At 43.8% G+C, this 10,645-nt stretch overlaps 2 protein-coding genes across 8 annotated transcripts; both read right to left on the bottom strand.

Annotated features, from left to right (window-relative positions):
- Nucleotides 1-1,479: 1,479 nt before the first annotated feature.
- On the bottom strand, nt 1,480-4,468 carry LOC147899103 (uncharacterized). Of its 7 annotated transcripts, none has more exons than XM_087377907.1 (4): nt 3,817-4,468; nt 3,395-3,639; nt 2,961-3,250; nt 1,482-2,764 (listed from the first exon to the last, which is right to left on the bottom strand). In XM_087377907.1, exons 2-4 carry the CDS (start codon nt 3,576-3,578, stop codon nt 2,003-2,005), a joined length of 1,236 nt encoding a protein of 411 aa, XP_087234033.1. In that variant the 5' UTR covers nt 3,579-3,639; nt 3,817-4,468; the 3' UTR covers nt 1,482-2,002. The 7 variants fall into 7 exon arrangements, with proteins under 7 accessions (XP_087234036.1, XP_087234033.1, XP_087234031.1 ...); XM_087377905.1 differs by having other exon boundaries at nt 3,395-3,931; nt 4,011-4,468; XM_087377909.1 differs by having other exon boundaries at nt 4,011-4,468.
- Nucleotides 3,720-9,464, bottom strand: LOC147899102 (uncharacterized). The gene is made up of 4 exons (XM_087378221.1): nt 9,387-9,464; nt 8,969-9,304; nt 8,786-8,885; nt 3,720-3,931 (listed from the first exon to the last, which is right to left on the bottom strand). The coding sequence occupies exons 1-4, from the start codon at nt 9,462-9,464 to the stop codon at nt 3,720-3,722; spliced, it is 726 nt and encodes a 241-aa protein (XP_087234347.1).
- Between the last annotated feature and the right edge of the window lie 1,181 nt (nt 9,465-10,645).

Below are 10,645 nucleotides of genomic sequence, written 5' to 3'. Positions count from 1 at the left end.
GTACTTTTTACATACACCGTGGTGTGCTTTCACCCTATAAGATTTAAGGACAATATCTATTGACTATGGTTCACACTACTTCAATTTTATATGAAGCATTGCAATATTATATAATTCAAAAATTATGCTCATATCATTTAAAGCTTATAGAGAAGTTACTTTATGAATATTCATGTGCATATTTACATCCTTTAAGATGGTGAAATAAAATGGTTGTCACAAGGCCAAAAGTTAACAATTTTCACAATCTTGATTACTCTTACTCCGTCCACTTGTGTGTTAGAATAATGTATCTTCTTCCTAGAAACCTCATATTGATTGCGAATACATGAGGATTTGAAGTGTATATGGGGGCCAATGATTGAAGCTAACTATACCGATAAAAATCATTTTCAATTCAAACATCGCTTGTTAGACTTTGCTATCACACTTGGGTGTTGACATGTTCATCGCATTTGTCTTCTTCCACTTAATCTCTCATCATGTTGCTTACGATGTTTTGAATTGAGCATTATGATTTCTTCTTTTGTTGATTTGATACAATTATTACTCACCCTAGAATTTGTTATTTTGGGTGGGGATTTCGATGCCAATTATTGAAGTAGATGAGAGACTCTTGGGGATAATGTTTAAAAGATAGGAAATTTTTTAATAATATAACACATATGAATATGTTTTAAGTGGGGATTTAGATGGCAATTATCGAGGTAGATGAGACATTTGGGGATAATGTTTAAAGGAAAGAAAGAAAACATTAGAAAATTTTATAAAAGTATAACATATATTGTCCTTAACATGACCAATTAATGTTTGTTTGGCGTCTTTGGCTCAATTGATTTCCACTGAGTGCCCATTCATTTGTGGAGAATGAATATTAACTTAGGATCTCTTAGAAGAGCGAGACAAGAGTTAACTTGTGCCTAGAAGTATAAGGGAAAAGCCCAAGGCAGGCTTTTCCCAAAGATAAAAATCGTGAGCGGCGCAGGCTTTGCCCGTACTTCGAGGTCCAAGGGGTGGCCGACACAGATAGTGACCTCATGACAATCTTTAGCGTGGCAAGTCAGCAATTCAGCATTCCAGGCCATTTTCTACGTTGGATGGTGACCGGGAAAACTGTTGCGACCCCTCGCGCCTGCAGATGCGACTTCTGCTCTAGAATTGGCTGCAATCGTACAGCTGGGGTGGCTCATCAGCCACCCCCGGGACCTTGACTATACAAGCTACGGACCATCATCGCCTCCTTGGATCCGTCGACATGGAAAGAATCCCAACTAGGTGTAGAACCAATAAACAAGACAACGATAACATATCACACGGTAGCGGCTACCGTTCCAAAAGCAGTATTGGGCAATGGGTAGGAGGTTGGTGACGTGATCTTCTTGGATGAGAAGAATGCATCAAAATTGATTGAACTAGTGTTCATAGAAAAATGAAAAACGTTATTCAATCTCAACGATTCGCAGCCAAGCACCAGACTAACATGAGTGAAAACTCTTCAATACGGGGCATCACAATTTCACTGACTGTACTATATGAGCTGTACAAGAGCTGCCGCCATTTGCAATTCACAATAACGGTAAATAGTTTAGCAGCCGAGCAGCCCCATGTTTTACAAATATCTGTTTGTGTCAGAATACCAGAATGTAGAGATCGGCGATTAATATGATTATACGTCGGAGCAGCCACGCTGCTCCTCACTAAGTACACCGTCTTGAGAAAACATATAATGATCCATCATCCATTGTGCAGGAAACACGAGGTTCGATAGCTGTAATAACCGTCGAACATTAGAGTTTCAATCTTCAGAAACTATGTAATAATCAATGTGGAAGGCTTATGAAGTTTTGATTCTGGTATACGTTAGCTTCGACAGGAGCGTCAGGAACTGCCTGATATCGATCCCTGATCAGAAGAAGTCCAACCTGCTTAAACAGATACTTTAAATTACCATCTAGACAGCCCTCATGTGATTTGCAGAACTCCGAGTACCGTCCCGATCGATCTAGCCCTGCCTTTGGATTGACGAGGGATTGAAGAATCTAAGTCTGCTCTCCATTGAAGAAAACGGCCACTTGAACGTGTTCGTCTCACCTAACTGCCCATATCCCCCGCCTCCCCCACTAGAGCTGCTGCTGAAATGACCACTTGCCTGCTCCATCGCACCACCGCTTTGCGATAGGAGTGCAGGCAGACTGGATAACGCGTTGTTTCTGGACAGAACGTGCCGTTGGCTATTGTTGTTGTAGGAGACGGCTGCGTCCCGTTGCCAGGCGTTCAGCTTCATGGAGTTCAGATCTCCACCGATCCCGCAAAATAAATTCTGTTCGTCAGATATTTCCAGCTTGGGAACGATATTATTATTACCCTGGCATAACGTCGATAGCAAACCGTCGCGAGCTAGCACCGATCCTCCTTGTAGCTCCTCTGAGCAGATCTTGCCGCAATCAACACTATTCCACGAGCAAGCAGGCGAGGCGACCTCTGCAATCATATCACGACCGCTATTTGCAAATGCTTCAGATGGATTCCCCTGTGTAATCTGTCCATAGTAACAGTTGAAGAACTGATCCGCTTCAGCTCCCATCGCCGAAGCGCCCAATGAACTCAGCCGAGGAAGGATACTCAGCTTCGGGTTTTCTACATCTTGCAAGGACGCAAGCACCTCTTCAAGGGAGGCCGGGTCCTTACGCCCTTTGAGCCCCAAGTTCAACTTAGACGGATTCCAACTCTTCTTATAAATCCGACATAAAACCCAATCATCTAGCTGATAATGATCCCATCGTGCAAGCACAGCAAACCAATCACAAGAGATGATTAGTTAGATAAGAGATAAAGGCTGGATAGAGCAAATTTATGCAGAGTGCTTGTCTTTCTTTCTTGCTTATACAAAAAAAGAAATCTGGGCAGTCCAGAAGTATCGTACGCAAATTTAATCAAATCCACAGCAGCAGAAACCTTACTCTCAAAGATTTTCTCATGCCCAATGAGCTGGATTTTGCCGTGTCAACAAGGCGATATTCATGCATGACCCAGTTTGTCTTTGTACCTTTTGGTGGTCTTCCCTTGTAAAAGACCAGAGCTTTCTTAACCCCAACCTTCTGAGCTCCGGCAGAAGTGAAAATTGGCTTGTCCGTGCCCGTTGCCTTCCAGTACCCAGACGCGGCTGCCCTGTTGGGACGGGCTCCGTTAGGGTATTTGCGATCTCTAGGACTGAAGAAGTACCACTCGTGCTCTCCGAAACTTGCCATCGCTGTAAACTTGGAAAGCCATGACTCCAATAAGGCCAATCCCCTCGACCAAGACTTCTTTCAGTTCATAAAATTAAGAATTTGTAGGGATGTACGCACATCTTGTTTAGCTGAAAGAAGCAACCAAATAAATTGAGTGAGGTTACCTGGAAGATCCCAAGGATCAAATTTATATAGGTCAATCTCGGCAATGATAGAAACAGGCAAAGGGCATGCGGCAGCCTTTTTTTTCAAGTAGTGAACCAGCAGTTCTTCGTCAGTCGGATGGAACCGGAACCCTGGTGGTAGAACGGGTTCGCGTATAGAACGAGGATCGTTGGACTCCGTCATTGATGTTGCTATTCCCGATTCTATTTATGGTGCCCTCGAGAACTAGTGACTCTTTATCACGCTGTACAGTGCACAAAGTTTGTGAGGACCCCGTACGACACAAGAAACCTTTCAATTGAAGCCAAGCACAGGTGATGGCCTTCAATTCTTTTTTGCGCTTCTGACAGACAAGAGACCTAGCTTTGCTGGAAGAGCTTTACACTCAAATTCATGGGAAGGAAGATTTCTAATATGAGACCTGCGCGGTATAACTGACAACAGGTGAAAGGATTCGTATCGATGAGGATATACGGACGGTTCAGTAATGTGATGGTGTATAGTAGAATTCATGAACAGGGGGACATATCGATAACCTGAATGCCAAGAAAACGTTTAAATTGTGGGTCGAGAAAATAGCAGGACTCGGGAAGAAGATGGGGCAATGGGACGTACTAGGCGAATTTCTAGCAGGCTTAAGGAAAGTTTCAGAGCACGAGTCACCTCTATTGGACCGAGCACAAAAAGCATCGCCTCCCCTGGTACTAATGAATTGCGCATGCGTTCCCAGATTTTTTCAGCCTTGGCAGTTACGAAGCACGCTGTTCCAGAGTCTTGGAAAACAAAGATGAAGCCCCATCATCCATGAACAGCCAAAACTTCAGCTTCTGGAAGCGACTGGCATTAAGTAGCTTTGTTTTCAGCGGATAGAGAGTTGATATCAAACGGTGCAGGCTGCTAGTGTCTTGGTTTCTTTCCTTCTTTTGTGGACGAGTCAGGAGTCAGGACAGAGTATCCGAACATTCAATCAGGTCTTGGACAGTGCAATGAGGGTAGAATCTCCAGCTAGGGCGTGGAGCCGGGGGCACATGCATAGGGATGGGGAACGAGGCCTCAATCAGTACGTAATTGTATGGGAGATCTGGAGAAGTATAGAGTCTAGACCTCAATCAACACCTAATTCTTTGCGTGAGCAACGGCGGGGCAAGGGTGGAACCGTGGAAATTGCTCGGGGGCAGGGCCAAGGAGGGGCCCGAAGAGGAAGGGATGATGGTGATGATGATCGTCGACGAGGAGGAACTTGGAAGGAAGGTGGAGAAGAATCAAAGAGATCATTGGAAGGACAATCATGGAGAGAGACCCAAAACCTCTTTGGCCATTTGCGGGGTTGTATAATAGAATTCTACGTGACGATGGAAATGGAAAGGCTGAAGAAAAGACGTAGGTGATGGCGACAATGCAATGGGCCGCGGAAGACGATAATGGTGATGGCAATGAGCGGAGGTGGCTGCCAGGAGAGCTTCGAGCTGAAAGACTGGAGAGGATGCAGCTGGAAAAGCATTATCAATGGGAAGGAGTCGATAATGGTTAATGTATCCATGATGGTAAAGGTGGTGACGATAATAATCTGTGGCTCTCCCGTGGCGGTTGCTGCTGCTGATAATCAGAGCTTTTTACTGATTTGTCAATGGCGACGAGCATGATTTGAGGCGACGATGATGAGCGAAAGATTGAAAGGTGTGGGAGGGATTGATCTTTATCGGATCAATGAGACGTTTGATTCTTGCTCACCACCATCTATCTCTCCACCACCCCCACTACCATGCAATATTTGCAATTTGGAGCTGCTTGCCTCAAAAGTCAAACTGCATGTCCATCACTTTTGCAATGGCATCCGGCCATCCACCAACTGATCATCGCTCCTACAATTCGTCACACTCGTCTTACAATTATCATTCTCGACCATTCCTTTTCATCGCTTTGGCCGTTTGGATCATCACCCTCTTTCGTCGGCTTGCTCTCCATGCACGCATATAATGATTCATTGCAATGCGTACATACCTTCGCTTTCACACTCTTTCTTTCACACTCTTGCTCCTTTCACACTCTTTATCAGAATATATATCTTTCTCCCTGCATTTTTGAAGCCTCGGAACTGTTGCTCGGGCTGGTTGCACGCTCTCTCTCTCACCCAGGGCACATGGAGCTTTTTTTGGGATGGTTCAGACAGGGAATGCAGTATGGTTCAGACAGGCAATGCAGTATGATGCCTGTACATAGGTAGGCAAAGTCTGGCAAGAGGGAGATATCCAATAGGAATGCTTCTCTCACCTACCGGATCTCAATCCTAACATGTGGCAACGATGATAAACGTCACTATATAGCGACATTGATAATCGTCGCTATATAGCGACACTGGTAAACGTCGCTATATAGCGACGATTAACAAAATTAAAAAAAAGGATTAGTGGGGCTAAACAGGGCTTGCTATGGCCCTGTTTAGCCCCACTAATCCTTTTTTTTTTTGTAATTACAAAAACAAGTTTTTTATAACAAAATTTCCCTTGCGAAAAGGGTGATACGAAATCGCTCAAATGAAATGATCGAGCAACAAAAGCATATATATGTCGAACATATACAACATTGTCTGTTACAAAATTATCCTTTCGAAAGGGTGATACAAAATCGCTCAAACGAGCGGATATACAAAATGACATACATGGCGAAGAAAATGCAAACTGCTACTACTACTACTACTACTACTACTCATCCGAATCATCCTCGTCCTCATCCTCGTCTTGTTGGCCTGATCCTTGGTCCTCGTGAGCTTCGGCTTCTTCCTGATCCTCATCACGTGCGTCTGATCCCTGGCCCTGGTGATCGCTCGCCTCCGGTGATGGGACGCTAGAGCTTTGACCCTTAGAGTGACACAACAAGACAAAGCACCCATAGATGCACACACAGATGCATTTATTGAACTAAATAAAAAACTTATGGGCATGTCTATCTGCGCATCTATTTTCGCATCTGGAGACCCGCGTCTAATTGCGCGTCTATATATCAGACACACGCGCGTATAGACGCGCACTTAGATGCATAAATAGACGCGCTTATAAACGCGTTTATAGATGCAAATATAGACGCAAGTCCAACAGACAGACACGTATATAAATGTGTTTTTAAACGCACTGATAGACGCGCTTTATTTATTTATTTTTTTAAATTTTATAGAATGCTATGTATGTTGTGTATGCTATATAGTTACAAGAATCCCATATCCACATTGTGTAATTCAATTCTTATAGCCAACCGCATTTTAATTACAATTCCAAATAAAACATTACAACTCCAAAACGCGATAAAATTGAAAGCTCAAAAAGTGCTTGTATATACATATAGCATGAAGCTAAGCCATGTCATGTGGCTTCAAGTACAAAAAATAAGAGGAGTGTATATACAAGAGGCACAAAGCCAAGCCAGTGGCTTTAAGTACAAAAAAGAGTATCTAGCACTACTTGTACGACTAATCTATGTTCTCCAGGTCCTCGCTCCCTTCCACGCTCCCTTCTGCGCTCCCTTCTACGCCTCCTTCCTCCTCTTCCTCATCGTCTTGTGCACGGGCCTGTAAACAAGGGACAACATATATCAATGTATAAAAAATCAAATCTTTACTTATAATTTTGGCATTATTTAATTACTTTCAAATACCTCGGGGGCCGCTCCAGTAGCCCGGGTATACTGCTCCTTAGTAATCAACCTGTCATCATAGAAGTGCCTCCATGTATCTCCTCTGCGATGGTGGCAGTGGTAGGCTATCTCCACAGGAGTAGGGTATCTACCCACGATCTCAAGCTGCATGACGACACACTTTGCGGAGGGATTAGTACAAAGAAACAACCTCCTAATAAACTACATAAGCAATATAATTTGAGATCGATACTTACAAATTGGGCCTCCCATGATTCAATACCCCCTGCTCCAAAATGCACACTTCCATATTCCTCCATCTGGATCCTCCGTGCCTCCACGTGCTGTAGACTAGGGTCCTCCCTCGTTGACTTCATTGCCTTCTTCCACTCACGCTTGTGAGCGGTGTGGGGCGGGCCCCTTGGTGGTTGACTTGCCTCAAGCCTGGCAAGCTCCGCTAGTGCCTGCCTCTTAAGCGAAGATCTTTTATTGCCAATTATCGTAACAATCTTTGACTTGGCCCATTTATCTGTGAACTGGCGATTGGGGGGGTTAGGATACCTAGAGCGAACAGTAGCGAGGGTCTCATCAGCCAACCTCTTTGGGTGGTCTTTGTAGTGGATAAAGCAATCTCTGTAATTGTTAGCAATTACAGAGCGCATGAAGGCCATGATGTCCTTCCTCGCAGGTCCATCAAGATGCCCCCTGTCTGAGAGATGTCATAATAAATCGTACCATCGCCCGAAGGCACGTCTAAATCATCTGAATCATCATCCTCCCCACTGCCACATGGCCCAAAGCACTATGCCATGCATCCCCCACCGCTCTCCCTGCTACTACGCCTGCTACCCTGTTGTGTCGAGCTCGTACGCTGGCCACTCATAGCTAGAGACTGCATGGGACTACGGTGACCACTCATAGCTGGAGAACCGAGTCTTGACAGCACAGGAGTACGTCGACGGCTCTATGAGAATGAAGGACCTCCTGACGGCATGGGGGAAGGGGCATAAGACTAGATGGCAGAAGGGACATAAGACGGCATGGGGGAAGGGGCATAAGATGCACAACAACACAAAGCAACTAGAGACGCGCTTGGTAGATGCGCAAAATAGCGAGCGCATCTATAGGCGTTGCTTTAGTAGAGGAATTACGAGCGCATCTAAATGCGCGTCTAAAAGCTCGTCTATTTGCACGTAAATTACTGCATCTACGTGCGCGTCTAACCTGAGAAAATACGGGCCCGTCTAACATCCCATTTATTAGCACGTGTATTAGCGTGTTTATTTGTGCGTTTACACTAAGAATCAGACGCGCATTTAGACGCGTAAATAGACGCAAAGCAGAGAATACAGAAAGTGAGATTTTGGTATACATCATTGCTTTCCAAACATTTCCCATGATTACCAAAGCACATAATTTTTTGCAAGCCCACATATACAAGAATTAAGTGAGATGAGGAGAATGAGACAATATGTAAAATAATTTTGCCAATATCAATTATGGGGCTACGGTTCAATCTCATCCTCAATGAGATCAACCCTTGCCAAACTATCTACTTCAAAATCCAAACAAGTGTTTAGATCTACAAATACATTCAACCCACTACTACTTGTGCCACTCGTGCTCATCAAAATCAGCATCTCGAATGGTAGGCTCGTCCTCATGGGTAATGGCCTCAATATCTGTATCTCCTATCTCATGATCATCCTCCTCTCTTGTATCACGGTCATCATCACGTCCATGACCATGATCATCCTCCATACGCTCCATATTAGTAAATGTACTATACATCACTTTGAAACGTGGCATAATAGGTATGACATGCCACCATCTATTATTATCCACCATTGGTTGATAGACAACCTAATTCAAACACAAATACAATCATGTTACTTTTCTTGCATCAAATATTTAAGAGCGAGTATTTTTATATGTGTGCACAGTACCTGTTCACATTGTTGCGGTAGTACTAGTGTGTCCTTCCTACTTTGCCAAAACTTTGTGGAGTCAATAGTTACAAAGCCACTTGCATGGCGTTTGATTGTTGCATTAGGGCCTCTTTCCACCACGTCCTTAAACCACTTTACATCCAAAACATACACAAAGAAGCGTCGAAAGTCAAGCATAATAATATCTTGGATTATGCCACAATAATCATCCATGGCTCCATTGGCTCCCTCAAAGCTAGCAATGACGCTGCAATCTTGTGTGTTTCTCTTATCATCAATCCGTTGTGTTCGAAAATGCTTGCCCTCACACCATATAGCATTGAACATAGTGCACTACACCAAGAAAAAATCAATTAAATAAGCAATCTAAATTATTGAAAGCTCCTAACTTATGCATAACATTCTATATACCGACCTTGCTCATGCATCCCCTAGCATACTCCCATTCTTCCATTGTGATATGCATCCCCTCGTCTTTCTCTGCTTTCTCCATTTCATCAAGTAGCCAATCCACATGAATATCCTTTGGAAGTGCTCTTAGATGCTGAGGGTATGGCACACGTGATCCGTGGTGTGTACGAAAGAGGGCCCTTTCTTCTTGTCGTCTTGCCTTTGCATCCTCGTATCTTGTCACCCATCTTTTCATCACATCACTATTAAGTATGAAAAAGAGGTTGATACCATTATGCAACTCCGTGTCTATTACTTTGTTGCGTCCTTTCCCTTGAGGCACAATAGAGGTCATCCTTAGGTCTTCATCATCTCTCTATAGTCGTGGGAGAGAGCTATCCACATTAACAAGAAACTCAAAAATATATACAAATGACTCTTGTACCAACCAACCCTCGGCCATGCTACCTTCGAGTCTTGCATTTTGTCTCACGAAGCCCTTCAAGGTCTTCATGAAGCGCTCCAGGAAGAACAACCATCGTGCATGTATAGTACCGCATATAGCAATCTCATCCACCAAATGCACTATGAGATGCATGTAGTTGGCTTGTGAGAATAGAACGTGGAAATGTCTCCTCCACTAAACAAACCACCTCCACTAACATAACTCAAGCATTCTCAAGCGTGGTGGGATCTATTTCCTTTGAGCTCACCTACCTCACAAGCTCGCCCATCTTGTAAATACAATCTTTCATGTCCTTCGATGCACTACATGAAATGCTAGTAGGTAGTATGAACTAAACCCGCGAGGAGGTGGTTGATTAGTTGCTTATAGCTATTCACTCACAAATTTGAAAGGAAAAAGATATTATGCACATAAAATACTTACTTGGAGCAACTTGTGCCAATCATGAGATTTCAAGCCATATAATAGCTCTACACCTCTTTTCTTGCTCTTTGTAAAGGCTCCCTTCAAACACCTCATGCATCCAGTGGAAGTACGAATTGTAGTAATAGCGCGCTTCACTGTTGCCATCTCTAGCTTTGATAACATCCACGGTGCACGAGGTAAAAGGACACGCCCATTTGGTCTCTCTTGAGGCCAAGCTTCATGCATTTTCCCTGTGGTACGTAGATCCTCCCTTATGCCTGCCGAATCTCGTGTCCCATTCAAATGCTCCCAAATGGTAGATGCCACATTCTTAAAGATATGCATGGGATCAAGCAGGTGATTGATCTTGAGGTGGGACCAATATGGTAAACGATAAAAGATGGAGTATCTAA

The sequence above is a fragment of the Dipteris shenzhenensis genome, chromosome 8, assembly GCF_047967505.1.
Source record: "Dipteris shenzhenensis isolate YYH24624 ecotype China chromosome 8, Dip_SZ_1.0, whole genome shotgun sequence".
Lineage (NCBI taxonomy): Eukaryota > Viridiplantae > Streptophyta > Polypodiopsida > Gleicheniales > Dipteridaceae > Dipteris > Dipteris shenzhenensis.
Note: the sequence above shows the minus strand (reverse complement) of the source record. Positions and strands in the feature narration are given on the sequence as shown.

Bases quoted from the DNA above. Each gene is read 5' to 3' on its own strand.
- LOC147899103 (XM_087377903.1), bottom strand. From the start codon at position 3,578: ATGACGGAGTCCAACGATCCTCGTTCTATACGCGAACCCGTTCTACCA. The intron at 3,251-3,394 runs GTAACCTCACTC...CCAAGTTTACAG, and splicing joins TGATCCTTGGGATCTTCCAG to CGATGGCAAGTTTCGGAGAG. The intron at 2,765-2,960 runs GTAAGGTTTCTG...GATCATTATCAG, and splicing joins GCATGAGAAAATCTTTGAGA to CTAGATGATTGGGTTTTATG.
- LOC147899102 (XM_087378221.1), bottom strand. From the start codon at position 9,464: ATGGAGAAAGCAGAGAAAGACGAGGGGATGCATATCACAATGGAAGAA. The intron at 8,886-8,968 runs GTACTGTGCACA...TGTTTGAATTAG, and splicing joins TACCGCAACAATGTGAACAG to GTTGTCTATCAACCAATGGT. The intron at 3,932-8,785 runs GTATGGAGGATG...CTTGGCATTCAG, and splicing joins TACATTTACTAATATGGAGC to GTTATCGATATGTCCCCCTG.